The sequence below is a fragment of the Arachis stenosperma genome, chromosome 7, assembly GCF_014773155.1.
Source record: "Arachis stenosperma cultivar V10309 chromosome 7, arast.V10309.gnm1.PFL2, whole genome shotgun sequence".
NCBI lineage: Eukaryota > Viridiplantae > Streptophyta > Magnoliopsida > Fabales > Fabaceae > Arachis > Arachis stenosperma.
In genome coordinates, this window is record NC_080383.1 from 21,235,755 (window position 1) to 21,254,840 (window position 19,086).

The 19,086-nt window shown below is 28.8% G+C and overlaps 2 protein-coding genes across 3 annotated transcripts; one reads left to right on the forward strand and one right to left on the reverse strand.

Annotated features, from left to right (window-relative positions):
- Nucleotides 1–839: 839 nt before the first annotated feature.
- Nucleotides 840–6,340, reverse strand: LOC130942109 (uncharacterized). The gene is made up of 4 exons (XM_057870800.1): nt 6,170–6,340; nt 5,980–6,060; nt 4,877–5,021; nt 840–1,749 (listed from the first exon to the last, which is right to left on the reverse strand). The coding sequence occupies exons 3-4, from the start codon at nt 4,894–4,896 to the stop codon at nt 936–938; spliced, it is 834 nt and encodes a 277-aa protein (XP_057726783.1). The 5' UTR covers nt 4,897–5,021; nt 5,980–6,060; nt 6,170–6,340; the 3' UTR covers nt 840–935.
- Nucleotides 6,341–14,432: 8,092 nt separating this feature from the next.
- Nucleotides 14,433–18,393, forward strand: LOC130942031 (KH domain-containing protein At3g08620-like). 2 transcript variants are annotated; one of them, XM_057870706.1, is made up of 8 exons: nt 14,433–14,561; nt 14,814–14,884; nt 14,979–15,067; nt 15,409–15,578; nt 15,674–15,796; nt 15,874–15,990; nt 16,302–16,445; nt 17,756–18,393. In XM_057870706.1, the coding sequence occupies exons 2-8, from the start codon at nt 14,856–14,858 to the stop codon at nt 17,900–17,902; spliced, it is 819 nt and encodes a 272-aa protein (XP_057726689.1). In that variant the 5' UTR covers nt 14,433–14,561; nt 14,814–14,855; the 3' UTR covers nt 17,903–18,393. The 2 variants fall into 2 exon arrangements, with proteins under 2 accessions (XP_057726689.1, XP_057726688.1); XM_057870705.1 differs by lacking the exon at nt 14,433–14,561 and having other exon boundaries at nt 14,574–14,884.
- Nucleotides 18,394–19,086: the final 693 nt, after the last annotated feature.

Here is a 19,086-nt window from a genome sequence, read left to right on the forward strand (position 1 = left end):
AACATATTATTATAAGAATTTAATTTGATGCACTAATAATGTAAAATATTTTATACAGTCGTGTAATCATATCTGTTTTTTTAGATAACGATTATAGTCAATGTAAAAAATAATTATTTTTATTGATGTGATATTATATAATTAAATACACATGTAAAATTATTTTTTACTAAGCACATTAAAATTAAATTTTTATTATAATTTATCAAAAAAGGTTGTGTGTGTGTCCAAAGTTTTTGGTATTAGTCCGTCTCATGTGTTGATGTAGATGTTGATACATCTTGTAGTTGAAAATTAAATAATTAAATTTAGTTTTGAGTGAAATTTGAATAATTATTTCAAATTCTGTGATACTAAGAACACAATAACTCAAAATTATTTTATTTAACTTAATATTTAATGTTTCATACAAGTAATATAAAAAATTATGTATTTATTATATATAATATTATCCAAATATTTAAATAATAACTAAAAAATATAAAATAAAGTAATTTTATATTTTTTTAGCTGATTTTTTATTATTTCTCATATATTTTTGTTTTAATTTTTGCTCCATAACTTGATCTCGTAGTCACAAATCAGTTGGTGGCAAACTGAATCTTACATGGCAAAAGTAGTGCAATCTGGAAGAATTTATTTTTAAAAGATTAAACCAAAATTTCTCAAAACTTGGCCAAATTTATAATTCAATTCATTCACTTAAGATAATTTTTCAGTATTCAAAACTTCTATTTTTCTGGTAAAATTCGTCCAGACTCAACCAAACTCCCAGGGTGTATTCCAAAACCCAAATTTTATATAATTTTTAAACTATTCTAGATTTTGTTGAGATAAAATGCAAGAAAATTTTATATCTTTCAATTTCTGTATTTATTTTATATCTCATCTGTCAGAGGCAGTTTGAGCCTTACAAAAATGTAATATATATTGTTCTAAAAAATGTAAGTGTGTTCTATCTCTGGTCTTGTTCGAATCCTTCCTGCTGATGGCAACTTTGTGCCCCCAATATATTTTATCTCCAAAGCTTCACTATTATCAGCTACATATTCTAAATGTTGTATCCTTGCACCTTGTTTGGCTCTTCTCACAACACCAACAACTACACCCAATATGACCAACAACAAAAACCCACCAACCAAACAAGGAATTAGTATACAAAAATCATACTTCTTGTTAGGGTCATGTGGTGATGGGGGAACTGATTTTGATTCCACCACTATTGAGAAATGCCCTTGTTGGAAACTTGAACATACATTATTGGGTAATAGTGTGTCAAATTGTACTGAACCATTTAAACCAAAGTACACACACTTAGACAATGAACCTGATTGGGGTAAATTGATATTAGAAAACTTTATCAAAATTGGATTTTTATAAGCTCTAATGTGCAATAATTCAGGTACCATTGAATGAGACAAATTGGTACCATTATAGGCCAGTAGACCCAAAACTGGAGCCAAATATGTGTAACCATGTAAAGGGTAATATTTATTAGACAAATTGCCTAAGTTTTGGTATACCAATACAAGCTTCTCAACAAAAGGGTGCTCAATAACCCTTTTTGGGATCTCAAATTCTTTGTAGAATTGAACACCTCTATGCCACAAACTATCACTCCTAAGCCTCATTGCCGAGACCTTAACCCCTTTTAGGGTTTTGGGCACTTTGGCATCATAGGGTACCCCAGATGCTATAGGCCTTGAAAATGCGTTAAAGCCCAAATTTTGAAGTTGTGCATCTAACAACCTTGCTGAGACAACAGTATCATTTGGAAGTGGCAAAGAAAGAAGAAGTGGGAATGATGAGAGCAGAACAAAGACAATTGTGAACATCATCAAGAGTATGTGAACAAAATAAACAGAGAGAGAAATAAGGTAGACCTCATAGGCCAATTTTTATGTGTACATATATAGATCGTTCATTATTATGTGTTACATTTAAATGTATAGGTGCTAATTGTAATTTTTAAAAAGATTTTTTTTTCGTTCGTTTTTCACAACATAAACAATGTTAACATTGAGAGGAAAACCACGAGTAAGAAAAACAGAGGCATCTGATTTGCGCCACTTGTTTTTGGTGTGTTGAGTTCAGATAGCAAATAAATACTTAGCTAATTAGTTCAGTTTGAAATTCAAGGAGACATAAGAAAATCAAAAGGGTAAATGTGTGATATGGAAAATGCTTGGGAATTAACAGAAAAGGAAACAACAAATTTCAAGTATCAAATATCAAATTTTGGAAAGCAATAAATAGGGCTGAAAGTGAGCGGAATTGAGCTAAATTAAACCAAATTCAAGCTTGACTCACAAAAATCGAGTTTGCCTCATACGACTCAATACTCATTAATAATCTAGCCTATTTCTTAAGTTCAAACTTGGTTTAATGAAAGCTTACGAGCTGACTCAAATAATAGAAACATAATGTTTAATTTTATATCAATAAATTATAATTTATATATTTTAAAAAATATTAAAAAAATTAATTTTATATATTATTTATCTATCAATAAATTTTAAATTTTTTATTTATGTCTTATATTAAAATTATATATAAAAAATAAATATAAAATTTTAAATAATTAAGATCATTAATATATATAATATTAAAAATATAGATTAAATGCATATATATATATATTATATATATATATATATATATATATATATATATATATAATATTGAGCGAGCTTTCAAGTTAATGAATTGAGTTTATCCAAATTCAAGTTCGACTCATTTAATTTATAAGCTTAATTTCACGCTCAAACTTAACTCACCAGCTCACGAGTTTAGCTTATTTATTACTTTCTTGTGCATATGACATGTCTCTAAAACCGAAATGGAATTAGAATTTAGTGAAATAAAATGAATTTTGATATAAAGTCATTTATGTCTATTAATTTCTGTAAAGTAATTTTGACAAAAGAAATAAAAAATTTAACTTACCCAAAATCAGTTTGAGAAACAACAGGCAAGTAATGATTGAGAATTAGAAACCAGTTAAAACAACAACAAAATTAACTAGCAAAGTCAAGGCCTCCCACAAAATTTCAAACATGCTGTGAAATCATTGTTTGCACTACAATTTTCATTTTTGTTTATGCACCCCCCCCCCCCCCCCCCCTCTTTCTCTTTTGTTCCTCTAATTGTTCATGATCCATTATGCTATAAGACTTACCACTCCACGTTATTTTCTTTAATATCATCATTCAAACCAAATTTTGTAACCAGTGAATTTAATGTTCATCATTGTCAATTTAATGACCAAACCGTCACAACATCAATGGCTAAGCTAGGCATAAAAGTTGTCTTCTATCTCTCAACAAAGATCAAGTCAGACGACAACAAGTTCTATATATATAACTACTGCAACTCTTATAACAAGTTCAATACAAACATGCAACTATTTGAGTAACAATCTATTTTGATCACCTTCAATTCAAACCTTTGCACCAACTTCTTAGCCTCATAGTAGTCCTTACGTATGGCACTACCATTAGGAGTAGGTGCCCTGCTTAAACAACTCCTGTGATTGGTTACTTTTGGCCTTAATGCATAACATACTAACAGTTATCAACAGTTGAATGTGCACACAACCTTCCCACCAATGGCTTTTGAACTACCTCGAGAAGATCATAAAATTTTTTAGCCTCTAGATGAGGATCTTTTGGATTAGAGTCTACACATTGCAGAACCAGCAGCATCAAAAACATTTCATGATACCTTCTAGAGTTGTCTTCCCAGCTAATGTCATACACATCACACTCTGCTACATTTGCACCACTTCCTAAAAAACCTTTCCCACAATTATTGAATTTCATCTAATTAATATCCATATCGTCAATCTCTCCATGTTCTGTCCAAACCCAACAATTAAAAATAAACCGATTTTCTCATAAATGCATCTTAATAGTGCTCAACTGATTATAATGTGTGCATTTACATTTGGCGCATGGACATATGCACTTTCTTTCCCTCCTATGTAACATCTAAACTGCTAATTGTTTCTGTAAATTCCACAACCTTGTTATAGAACTCTGGTTTAATCTCTCCTCTTGTGGCATTCAACTTTATCATACATCCATACTTGATGGTGCCAAGACATAACTCACAAATTCAGTGTTTCCCATACCTATAAATTAAGTTAAGCAAGCAAAGCATTCGTCGAACATCCTAACGCATTTCAAACTATCCATGAAAGCATAATCAATCCATGTTCAACTATATTATGATTTTCAAGGCAACACAAGCATCAACACATACAAGTGCCACCTACTCATCTAACATGTGACACCCTTCAATCAATAAAGCATACAGAAACACTAGAGAATTGCACCAACCTGAACTCCAGGCAGGAAGAAGTACAATTGAAATTCAAGCTTTTTCAAAGTCTAAAAAATCCATAACCAAGCACACAAATTGCTCTTCTCCCTAAACATTAAAAAAACTTTAAAAAAATAAATATTATATAGCAGGCACACACATGAAATCAAATAATCAAAGGAGAAACATAACAAATTTTATTTTTTAATTTTTAATTGAAGATAAGCATGGACAAATCATCATTGAGTTCCAAAACTTGGAGGCAGAATATTTTTAATGCATCTTCTCAAGCTCTTCTCTTCTGGACATATATATAAAGACAAAAGCCTAAAGAATATTGTCTAAAGAACTTATCATCTAATAGTAGTAGTAGTATAACAGAGAGTAGATCAAGTGATAGACTGATACATTGGTGTGCTATTATCTTGATTGGTCGATATAACTAGAATTTAGAAGTTAATTTCAAGCTACATTAATCAACTATTTAGTAACAAAATTCAGATGTGCAAGCAAGCTATATTGGAAATTATAGGAACAAAATATAAACTCTTACTTTTTGAATTTTAACTTCATTGTGCTCCAAACCTTGCAATGGTGCAGCAAATGAAGATTGTGGGAAAAACCAAAGCAAGGTCACGTGTCATTTAAAGAGATTGTGATCAGTGAAATTTCTCAAAGAAATCAAATAGTACGATCCACTGCAATATATAGTACCCACCATCATCATCATCATATATATATATATAGGGAACAATATTCAGCACACTTTACTCATAATAATCCTTCTACTACATACATTGCATTTAATTCCACTGACATATACGTCAGAGAGAACACAAAAACAGTGCTAAATTAGATAAAAACATCACTAGTCCACACTCCACATACCATAGTTTCTGAACTAATTACACATATCACATAAAACACACTTCCCAAATACATTAGAGAATTACACACTTCTAGTGGTCCACATACATTATAGTACAGTGTACTCCAATAATAATAATAGCAATTAATAAGCTACCATAAAAAGTACTACTAACTACTAAGTCAAGTGTAGCCTACTAACAAGTAAGTTTTTGACACTTATGTTTCTTTAAATAAAAGTTCATAATTCAAGTTTTGTGAATAAAAAGGAAAAACTAATAGGAAAGAGAAAGATTTACTAGGTATGCTCTGGACTTTGATTATTGAGGCTATCTAGAGAAAATAGAAACAAAACCAATATATATGTGTGATCAGAAAGATAAGTATAAGTGAGAGAAGAAGCGCAGTATAAGCTTTAAAACCCAACAAATTGTAGCGTATAGCCAAAACAAATATTTAATTTCTAGCCACAAACTGCTAGAGTTACGAGTCCTGTGATAACTGATAAGCAAGTCTTCCATTCTAAGAATTCATTATTGAACATAGAACGCAGAAAGTTTGAGCCAAAGGAATGGATAAATGAACAATAGGCCTGATTCAAAGAAATGGAGCATAAATTAACACTTCCTAATTTCTATTTAATGCAAATTAAAGTACCAGCTCCATTTACAGGAAACATATGATAGCAGTTACCTTTTTCTTCTTTCTTTTGAAGGGATAACAGCCATAACTAAACAAGTTACAAAAGTAGATCATTCTTGACATATCTTAACAAAATGTTAAACATACCTTAAGGAAATCATAGTAGCTAAATGGGAGGCCAGAAAAGGTTTCCGAATAGAGGTTCTTCTTCCTGGTACATGATCCAAACTGGAAGATATTCACCGATCAGTTGCAATATGAAAGGAAAGCATGAATTTTAAAGTCAATGAGAAACAAAATTCAGAGACCATATAGCTATATAGATATATGAACTCACTTTTCCCACAGCACAATAAACGCAGCGTACCTAATTAAATGATAAAACAACCCAAGCTTAAACATGAAAATTTGAAAATGTATTGTGCGAATAATAGAATAGAACACTTTAAACTCAGATTTCAGTCACTTTATGTGAGTCTTAGAGAAATTGTGATAAAATAGAAGAATTACATATGAATAAATTTGAAACTGCTATAGATATGTGTGTAATTTGTATTTATTCTTAGTTAGAAATTTTCCTATGAATAAATTTATGGTTGAACCATGATCAAACAGGGGAAACAGCTCTAACCAGAAACATGCGCAACGAGTTTTTCACGATTGCAAATGGCGCCATATATTTAATTTTTTAAGAATAATTTGTTGCCATATATTTTGTATTTATATATTTATATATATTTTAATTATTTAAAAATAAAAAATTTTGTTGTTATTTAAAATATTATCATTTAAAACATTTATTTATATACTAGGATGAATACATCAATGCTATTCTTTTATATTAGCCTTTGATTTTTATCTAATAAAATCTAATGGTATATATAAATGTGGCACATCCAATAAACACATAATTGTTGTGTTCATTTTAGATATATCCTAAATTTGTCTATAAATTTTAATTTGATTCTTTTTTTATTTATTTTCTAATTTAACAAGTATGATTAAAAATAAAATAATAAATTTATAAGTAATATAACATAATATTAAAATTAATTTAAAACATATATATCTTTTGTAGTTCAATTAGGGTGCACCTGAGTCAGGTGAAGCCGGATTTGCCTTGACCTAGATCCACTCTAAATAACGATTAAATTTATTTTTGAGACTCGTATCCAGTCTTATACCTAATAAAATCACACCAAATTAGTCTCTAAAATATTCGAATAATATTCTAATCCTAACCAAATCTTCAAACCAGACCATATAAACCCCTAGTGAAAGATACCATTACAATCTTCTTACTACTATAATAATATTGATCATAATTACCACCAACACCAATATATAAATAAAAAAAATATAATTAACTACTACAACTACAAGATAACTTACCTTTTATCTTAAAAAAATTAAATAGAATTTACCTATAAAATTGGATATTGTCACATCTGATCCGGTTATACTCAATTATTTATTGGTTCTATAACAATTTAATCAATTCGGTTAAGTTCTAACGGGTAATCAATTTATCTGAAACCGTGAATACCCTAAGGCGGGGTGCAACTCCCTTAAAAGCTCCATGAAATTAAAATATAAAGTAAAATATTAAATTAATTCTTTACATTTAAACGTAATTTTGTTTTAGTTCTTAAGATTTAAAATATTTTATATAAATTAAAAAAAATTATTTAACTTTAATATAATCTCATCATACAGTCAAAATTAAATAATTAACAGTCCATAACAGTTGTATAAAAACAAGATTGATAATTTAAAAAACAAATACAAATTTTAAAGACACAAAATCAATTGTAGATATATGAATATATTTATTTATTATTCTTATTATAATTTAAATAAAATATTTTCTATAAAATTAAAGAAAATGATAAATAAATATATTAATACATCTACGGTTGATTTTATGTATTTAAAGCTTATACTTATTCTCTAAATTATTGACCTTATTCTTATACTGTTATCATATAAGACATTCCGTTAGTTATTTAACTTTGATTTCACGACAAAACTAAATTGAAGTTAAATAAAAAATTTTTAAATTCAAATAGAATACTTTAAAACTTTTAAGGACCAAAACATAATTACGCCCCAATTTAATACTTTACCCTAAAATATAATACATTAATCAAACTCAAAAGATAATTTTGTTTTAAAAGAAAAAGTTAATAAATAAACATTGTGGGATGACTATGATAATTGTGACCTGTATATCTTGTGGCTTATTTGCTCCACACAGCCACAAAGACAGAGCCAGAGACAGAAGTCCTTGTCCCTGGCCCAACATGCACATTCCCATTTCCCAGTTAATTTATTTTCTTCAATTAAAACACCTCATTGTTCTAGGAATCCTATGCTTCACTTCTAAATTATTACTCCAACTGCGTTCTATAATAATTTGTTGATATTTGGTATAAACATTATTATTACGTTTATATCTTGTACATGCATGCTGCATACATTGTTAAAACTTTGATAATGGCCAATTCAATTAAAATATCATAAAGGAGAAAAGATATTTTTTCTGTCCTCTTTGCTGACACGAAATTTTAATATTAATTTATTCATACATATATGACAATTTGTATATATCGGAATAAAGCCAAAGCAAGGAATCTAAAAGGAGTGTTTATAGTTTCACATAGACAAGTCTTTTATATACTGATGATATTATCATTGTTAATGCCTTAATGGATATTTGAATTATGCATATTCATATAAGTTAGTACAAAAATTATGTTGGGTACTAAAGCTTACAAATTAACCATTGGCCATTCATGCGGCTTTTTTTTTCAAAATAAAATAATTAAATTTTTTAATTTCTAAAACAAATAAAAATCACAAATAATTATTAATTAAAATCCAACCGGCGTCAACAAAAATGCTTCAATCTCTGATAAAATAATAGCATGTAAAATGCCTTTACTTGTGGTATAATTATAGTTAATAATAACAACTTGAGTAAAATGTTTTTGTTGACTATTATATATTATAGATCATCAACAACGGCATATTTTGTGTCACCAAATCACCATATATAATACCTTAAATTGAGTTGTTTAATTTTCAAGGTTGGGAATCAATGAATCTCCAACTATGCTCTAGTGCCACCACTAGGTGGAGAAGAAAATGTTAAGGTCTTAAGGGTTTAAGAAATATATCCACTTTGTAGATGTCAAAATTAAAGTAAAAATTAAAATAAAATAAAACATTTTGATATGCCATGGATTTAAGAAATACATATCTTTGTCATGTTATTATTATATAGAAAAAAAATAAGACCATTAAAAATCTCTAGGAAAGAAAAATAAATCTTTGGCTGATTTGCTAATGTGCCTAATTGCCTAAATTTAATATAACGGAGTGGGTCTCACATCAATATATCTTTTTAACACTAAAAATTGTTTATGTTTCCACAAGTATTTGTAAGGCACCACAGAATTTTCCATTGTTATTAATGTGGTAAGTAATTATCATATGTATAAAATTACTTTTTTTGTAAATTTAAATTAATAAGAAGAGATATATAAATAATTATATTTTTTAATGTATTTTTATGCAATAATTTTTTGGGAGTCACTCAGATAAAGATGTCTAAAACGCTTTTTTAAAGATATTTTTTAATAATTAAAATTTAACATATATAATCGATTAAATCATGTTATTTTTGTCAAAATTAGGCTAGATAAATTAATTTAACCAAAAAAATGGTGAATCAAATTTTGAATTGGTCTAAATTAATATTATTTTTTTATAAAAAATAACTAAAATATCCTTATTATAGAGAATGATTAAAATACTCTTATTATTATTATTATTATTATTATTATTATTATTATTATTATTATTATTATTATTATTATTATTATTATTATTATTATTATTATTATTATTATTATTAATTTTAAAAATTTTAAATCCTAACCCTACGATAGAAAAATAAAGGACTAAAATTTAGGATTTCAAAATTAATATATATAATAGAAGTATTTTAGTCATTTTCTATAAAAAAAAATAATATTAATTTAGACCAGTTTAATATTTGATTCACTATTTTTCGGTCAAATCAATTTGTCTAGTCTAATTTTAACAACAATAATATGATTTAATCAATTATATGTGCTAAATTTTAATTAGTAAAAAATATCTTTATAAAAAGACGTTTTTATTAGCGTTTTTATCTAAATGACTCTCTAATATTTTTTTTAAGTTTAAAATAAATTGATTGAAAAAGAATAATATACCATTCACATGTATAATTTATGTATTTATCATTTTTTTAACGGTAATAAATTCCAACCCTTTTTCTTATGAGATAATTGTTTTAGAATATAAAACACAAAGAAAAAAGATACAAATAAAATATAAAAAAGTATATTTACCTTTTTTTGTTATTTATAATTTTTAAGTGAACATAAAATAAAATAAAATTTATTGATAAAAATATTTTACTTTTTTTATCTTTGTCTTTTTTTTAATCAGGTCTATATTATTTCAGGTTTTTTTTTTGACACAGTTAAACAATAAAGTAAAACATTGTTAAAGGAACGAAAGAGCAGTAGGTAGATTTGATTATAAGTATATCATATGATAATTTAATAGCATGTTACATATGTGATTGATATATTCAATCAACGAGCTTAATATTAGGGGTGTATATGATTCGATTCGATCTCGAAAATATTTTGAAACACGTGAATTTTAGTTTAAAGTGGTTTGAAAATGATTCGGAGAAAAAAAACAAAATTTGGGAGAATAACTAACCTAAGACCGGATTATAGCTCAAATCACCTTACTCCAACCTCATGAGGTTGATATTTTTTCAAATTTCTCTTGTTCTTCAAATTTTAGGGCACGCACACACATAGCACAAAAGACAGTGAAGGCACACGGCTTTCTTCTCTCAGCACGCACTCGATGCAGCCACGCACCCTCAGAACTCAGTCCCTTCATGGCTCACAAACGGCGCCGCCACCATTCCCCTCAACCCTCTCTTTATCTTTCACCAACTGTCGTCACCCTTTTTCTCTCAGTCTTCTCTCTATCTCTCACCAACTGTCGTCACCCTTTCCCTCTCAGCCCTTTCTCTATCTCTCATTAGCCACTGTCATGGCTCTCGTCACGGCGTCACAACTCACCTGTCTCAGATTCACGATGGTGCTGCACTACTTCTTGCCTCTTGGTGACGACGACGACTGCTTCTCTCCTCTCGGTCACGAAGTGCTGCCTTCGGCCGTCCTCTTCTTTTCTTCTCTGACCTCTTCTCAAGCTCAAATAAATAATTAATGTTCTGATTAAGATTTTTGATTAGGGGTGTCAATGAGGTAGGGCGGGGGCAGGAGATGCCTCCCTGCTCCCCATCCTCGCTCCTAGATTTACTCTCTGTCTCCGTTTTCGTTCCCCGCTATGGGGGAATATTGCTCCCCATCCCCATTCTCCACAAGATCACATTCCCTGCGGGGACTCCATTTTCCATCTATCTGATAGTTCTAACTAATTATTAATTTCCATATGAATAGAGGTATAAGTATCCATTCTATACAAAAACAATAAGATTTTATATAAAAAAGTATAAACAACAAGATGGTGACTTCTTTCGAAATGACACAATTGGGGGACGCAACGGCGAGCCAGAGAACAGAGAAGTGGACAAGGTGAAAGACGCAGCAACAGAGAGGAGAATGGACACAACAAAAGAATTACGGAAAGGAACATCGCAAATAGAGAGCATGACGCGGTGAGGATCGTGGCACGGTAAGGTGTGACGATGCGGTGAGAAGGGAGAGTAGCGAGAGGGTGGCTGCAAAGAAGTTGGATGGAGTATGGACAGCGTTAGAATTTCTAAATTGAAGAAGGGTTATGCAAATGAGGATTAGGAGTTTTGGGTTTCTATGTGTGTGTGTGTGTGTGTGTGTGTGAAGTAACTAAAAAACATATATGAGAAATAAACTATTAAGGACAATTCAGTAAATTTATGAATTTCGGGGATTAGCGGAGATCCCCGTTCGAGTTCCCGCGCCTGTCTCAGGAGAATTTTGTCCCCCGTCCCCATCCCCACAAAAAAATTCCCCACAGTCGGATCCTCATTCGGGGCAGTTCCTGCAGGGATCCCCACGTCTCGGGAAGTTTTGCCATCCTTAGTTTTGATTATTGGAACTTCTGATTAGGAGATTTTGATTAGGTGTTTATTGTTCTTCTTGTTTCAGTATTTGATTATTGTTCTGATTAGGTGTTTATTGTTTTAATTAGAATTTTGATTATTGTTCTGACTCTTGATTATTGAAAATTCTGATTAGGAGTTTATTGTTCTTTCTGTTTCAGTATTTTGTTCTGATTTTATTTTGATTATTGCTGAACTTTTGATGTGTTGTTGATTATTACTGAATTTGTTTTTTATTTTGTTTGTTTAGATAACGAATAATAGAAGGAAAAGATAATTGTATTCCTCCACAAATTACTGAGAAGAATAAGATCTGATTTTTACTCGGTATAATTATAATTTGAAGGTGTTTAAGTTTCATCAAATTTAGGATCAAGTTAAAGTTTAAACAATAAGCTCAGTATATATTTAGGGTCAAATCTGGATTAAGACAAATCTAATTTTATCCAATTCATATACATTCTTAGAGCTTATGATAAGATGGCAATTCAGTTATACAAATAATAATAATAATAATAATAATAATTTTTTCTCTAACTAATTGGAGCAAATGCATATCCAAACACACGCTATTATTGGAGGGTGCGTGATTGATTTAGGTTTAGGATCATAATTACCATGCACGCTTTAGTTGACATGTCTCTAACTACATAAAGGAGGCGAGGCCTTTTTGCTTCCTTTCTTTCTCGAGTTGAAATGAAAATTTTGGACACCTCTCTCTTTGACTACCATAATATTATTTATATATATATACACCATCAATTGATGGGATTAATTATATGAGGAAGTATAAAGAATTATTGGAGTATTTATATAATGTATATAATGAGAATATAGAAATGTTTGATTTAGTAAGATATCAGATATTTATTATTTTTAATATTTGGATGGTTATTTTAAATAGTATGGATGTATATTGTTTGAGAAATTAATAATATTTTATTTTAAATATTTATTTTTTAACTTATATTAAGCCAAATAAATAATCTATTATACACATTGTATAAATATTTTATTAACTTTTTAACGAGATTCTAATTATATTGTGTATGTAATAGTTGGTTGGTTACCGATAATAAATTTTTAAATAAATTTTTAATATATGATAAATTAGTCATTAATCTATTAAATTAAAAAAATTCGTTAAAAAAATCATTAAAAAATGTAACTACTTATGTTGTATGCGATTGAAAAGAATTCTAACATAATGAAATTGCGTCTTACTAATTAATAAATACGTTTTGGTCCAATAATAAAAGGTTTGATGACAAAAACTGGATAATTTTTTTTTCTTTTAATTAAATGTGATTCACCAAAATATACATGAATTAATACATAAAGAAGTATATAATGGTCATATGAAAAACACGTATAAGTTAATTTAATCTCTGAAAAATTTAATGTTTTAATTAGTCTTTTTAAAAAAATAAAAAACATGTTGTGTTAATGTATTATAGATAACGGTTGACATGTGAGACAAAATCTATTACAGGTCCCGTTCTTCACAAAAAATTTTAATAAGAGAGTAATATACTAATATGATATGACTAATAAAATTTATTTATTATTTTTAATTAATATTTAATTTATATTTTAAATATTAAATTTTAAATTTAAATAATATAAAAATAAAATATTAAATGGCTAATATCAATAAAAAAAAGTTACCCTTTAATATCTTATTAATAAAATGATTAACTTAACTCACATTAGTATATTTTTAAAATTAAATTAAAATATTAAATTTTTTATGAATCAAATTAATGTGAATAAACACTTAAATTTATCACTAAAAAATTTAAAATTAAATATTTCAGTCACTAATAAATTTTAGTTTTTTAAAAATCCTCAAAATTTATTCTTATTGAATAAATTAGTTTTTTGCCCCTTTCAATCCAATTTTTATGATAAAAAAAATTAAATTTCTAAAAGATATTACTTTAAAATAAATTAATTTTTTTAAAAATAATAAAAAGACTAATTTACTCAATAGGAATTATTTTTGAAAATTTCTAAAAAATAAAATTTTATTAAAGATCAAAATATTTATTTTTTAAAAACTAATTTAGATATTTATTCATTAATTGATCCATGATCTTTTACTAACTAATTTGGAATTAGTCCATAAATATATTGAGTATAACAAATTGAAAATTTTTTAAGTGTATCGATATATCAGTAATTTTTAATTGTTAATCTTAATTATAAAAAAATATATAAATATATATAATTAAAATCAACGATTAAAAATTACTAAAACACCAAATATACCGGTATACTTGAAAAATTTCCTAACAAATTACAGACCAAAAAAAAAAGAAGTTAATAAGTATGGAATTGGTGAGGTTATGAGAGAAGGTTAACCGCCTTAGCCAACATGTATGGATAGGACTTAGGAGTATTTGATTTGATAACATACACACACAAACAATGATTACAACCTTGCATATGCAAACATAAAGTCAACAAAACAAGAATTAAAAGGCTGAGATTGAGAGAGAGACCCTTTTAAGGCTTTTATATATGCATTTACTACTTAGCTATTTGAAAGGTGGCCCTCCGTTTTATATATATATTTCTAGATTTGTACATTTCCTTCTTCCACTTAATTACCATTTATTTATTTTTTTTCTCTTTTTTCTTTCATTAAATATAAAAATCTGAGGTGATGAATGATTACATGATGATTTTTTAGACCAGACGCATCAGTCTCAAGCACCCCTTTTCTTCTATCTTCTTTCTTCTTTGAATTTTATCAGAAGCAATCATATTAGAACTGATGTCTGGTTTGTATAATAATCAGATTTCATCTCCTTCATCAATAAGAGCCAATTCAAATATAAACATGAGGAACAATTTTGATCTTGATAGCAGGTACTACTTACATACATCTATGATCATTCTATTCTTCTTCAGATATTTATAATCAAACTAAAGCTTTTATTTATTTATTAATTGTTTGTTATAGTCAATACTTAGCTGAGTTGCTAGCAGAACACCAGAAGCTTGGACCTTTTGTGCAAGTCCTTCCCTTCTGTAGCAGACTCTTAAATCAAGGTCGGTTATTATTATTATTATTATTATTATTATTATTATTATTATTATTATTGTTGTTAATTTTATAATTTAATAATTTTACATATACATCTGATCACAAATATTTCGGTAAAAATAACTATTTTTCAAGCTGACTGCATTCTCTAAAAGAATGAATATAATTGAGTTACTATGTAAAATACTTTACATGGTGCACATATCAAAATTAAACTCTTATTATTACGAAGGTTGTTGATTAATGAAAAAAATTTGATATATTTAAGGTCTCTCTTATTATTGTTCTATGATTCATTTCAACTTATTGTGGGTGCTAATTCAAATATTATGTTATTAATTAGCAGAGATTCTAAGGGTTTCTGGAAAGAATAATGGATTATTGATGCAGAACCAAGGAATTAGTAGTGAATATGAAAACAGAATAATGCAGTTTGGAAGCCACAAACCAACAACTCTTGTGGCTTCTTCAGACATGTCACCAAACTTCACTGGCTGGAACAGCCTGTCACATGAAGTAATAACCACTTTTATTTTTTGTTCTATTATTATTATTATTCATTATTGGACCATTCTCTAGAATTTATTTTTCTTTTGAAAATGTTAAATCAGATGTTAGGTGGAGGACAAGGACTAAATAATAATGTTGATTGGCAAACAGCACCACTTGTCTCAAGTCCTCACATTGTGAAGAAGATTTTACGCTTAGATATTCCTAGTGATAGCTATCCAAATGTAAGATTTTATGTTTATGATTTTACAAAGGAAGGTATAACTTGTTTTGTTGATGTATCATTATCAATGTGTTTCAGTTCAATTTTGTTGGGAGACTGCTTGGTCCTAGGGGCAATTCACTCAAGAGAGTGGAAGCTACCACAGGTTGCCGTGTATATATCAGAGGGAAAGGTTCAATCAAAGATCTAGACAAGGTATTAATCTCGTTATGATGATCTCGTATTCTGTTGATACTGTTAGAGATATAATCAGTTATAAGTTTTTTTTTATTAGTTTAAAATTTTTGGAATAAATGTATCTTGACATAGTACTAGAACTTCTATGATAACAAAAATCTAGAATTCGATCATGGTCGCAAATCTGAAAAAGACTCTTAGGGTAGTAACTATTCATGTTAGGAGAAATGATATGTTAAGAGATAAATTTGTTTTTGTTTCTTGAAGAAAATATGTTTTGATATTTATTAGTACTATTTTGTAAGTGTTAATTTGAACTGAATTTGAAGGAAGAGTTGTTAAGGGGTAGGCCAGGGTATGAGCACCTGAATGAACCTCTACACGTTTTGATTGAAGCAGAACTACCTCCCAACATTGTTGATCTAAGGCTCAGGCAAGCACAAGAAATCTTACAAGAGCTACTTAAACCTGTTGTATGTCATCTCTCTCTCTCTCTCTCTCTCTTTTTTTTTTGTTGTTGTTTATTTATTTACCTTGATATATTCTCTACATTTACATGCCCTTTTCTGCTAAGGGTTTTCATTTTTATGTTTTTTCTTTGGGCAGATTGTTCTAACGTTATTACAATTGATTAGCCAAAAAATTAACATTTTAAGAAAATCTAACTGTATAACAAATAAGAGTTTAGGTATTAGCATGCAAATTATATTAGAAAAAAATTTTAAATGTCCGTTATTTTAATATATATTGGTCAATATTTTTAGCCAACAGTCTAGTATCTTTAATTTAGTAGTTCAGTATTATACTTTTAGTCAATATTTTTAAATATTTTTGACTAACTACGAGTTAAATCTCAATTTGGTTTTTGAAATTTGGTCCGATACCCATAATGATCCCCATAATTTCGTTGGCCCCAATTAGAAGCCTCAAATTTATAATCGTGGCTCTGGTCTGCCCTTGCGATCATCTCCGTCATCGGAATGCTGATCTGACACAATTGCATGATTGGTGGACACTACTTAAACGGTGCGTCCAAACCCTTTGGAAACCACGTAGTGTAAGGGTTTTCTTGATGTTTTGCAACTTATGATCGTCGTAGTGAAAAGAAAGAGAGTTTTAACCCACAAAAAACTAAAACGGGCCGTTTTTCGAAGGGTTTGGGCATGCCGTCGTTTAAGTAGTGTCATTCACCGTGTCATGCAATCGCGTCAGATCAGCATTCCGATGACGGAGATGATCGCAGAGACAAGTCGGAGCCATGATTATAAACTTGGGAAGTTCTAATTGGGACCAACAAAATTATGGGAGTCATTCTGAATATGGAAATAAATTTCAGTGACCAAATTGAGATTTAACTCGGCTAACTACTGGCTAAAAACAATAAATTGTGTTGCCTTTATAGCATTGTTGCATAAAGTCTAAAAGTAAATGAGTATGTGTAAACACATAATAGCATGATAATTTAGATGTTAAATTCTTTAAAAAATTATTAGTTTTGTATTTAATTTATTAAATATGATATTTTGACACTTAAAAATAAGATGTCTATAAATACCAAACTGAATCCAATAGTAAGAAAGTTGGAAAGTTAAAAATATTTTAACTTTCTTACTTTGCACTCTTCTGTTATGTCTTTATTATTCTTTTCTGCATGTAACTAGAAAGTGAGTTTTGTTTTGAGCAAAATATTCTATGTAGTAGTACTATTGCAAGTACATTCAGTTGAGGTGAATTCTTGTGATGTTTGGAATTATTGCTTATTCTCTTTTATTTTCACATGCAGGATGAGTCACAAGACTTGTACAAGAGGCAACAACTAAGAGAACTTGCTATGCTCAATTCCAATTTTAGAGAAGATAGCCCTCAACTGAGTGGTAGTGTTTCTCCATTCACTTCTAATGAAATTAAAAGGGCCAAACTTGACCAATAATGGTTTCTGGTTATATCTAAAAAAAAAAATTATTGCAGCATTTTGAGTAAGAAAAATTGTGTAAAAGGGTATGTAAAATATGTGTAGAAGGCCTTGCTTATGTTCATTTGGTGGATCAAAATTAAAAAGAAAAAAGAAAAGAAAAAAAGGAAAAAGTCTAGAGATGGAACCAAAAGTTACCCTATGAACACAATTATATTACCTCATAGTTAATTACTTATATATTAAAAGAAAATGGGTCTTGTCATTTTATGAATCTGCAATTTGTATTTTGTGTATGTAGAATATGGGTAATTAAATTGTGTCTATTTATTCATTGTCATAGTTAATTGCATCATTAGCCTTGCAACTCTAGCATAGTTTTTAATTAAGTACTATCTATTTTGAACAATTCAAATATATATATGTAGTGTGTATAATAAATATGAAATTTGGGATCATGTAAAATGTTATATTGGATGATAGCATGGGAAAGAAGAGGTTCATGTGTACTTTATTGGGCAAAACTTCATTATCATTGCAATATTTTTAGTAGTATATTTTTTTATTGCACACACTATTTTTCAACCGACAAGTTAAGGACTAATCCGTTACGGATCTGAATTCTATTTAAGAGTTTGTCGTTAGTCAATGGATTGTTGCGCCTGCATGCAACAATGAGAGATTTGAATATCCAACATTTACTTAAGCGAACGAGTGAGTTGAGCACTCGACAATCTTAAATTGATTATATTTTTAGTAGTATATAACATATTAATATCTAATGGGTAGGGTCATAGAGGTTAATATAGATGTTGAATACTTTGTCCACAACTTTACTTAGCCAAGGTAATCATCTTTTGGGGCTTGACTTTTTAATGATTGTGTGTGTAAAGTGTGACTATTCTAGATCCCTTTTGTCCACAATGGGGCCAGTATTGTATGTCACCAATTGCAAACCAAGATCCCTATCCTAATTGCCAAACCCCATTTTCACCATAATCATGATGAGCTTAACATCTGCTTTATAACTAGATTCATTCACAATAATTGAGATGAGCTCATGTTTATATTATATATACTGTTCTTTTAGTTGTTCTTGACAATGACATCATATTACGACATGAAACATATCCAATCGAGAAACATTGTAATTGGCATATGAGTTTTTGTGATTAATGAGTTATCGGGACGCACTCTATTTT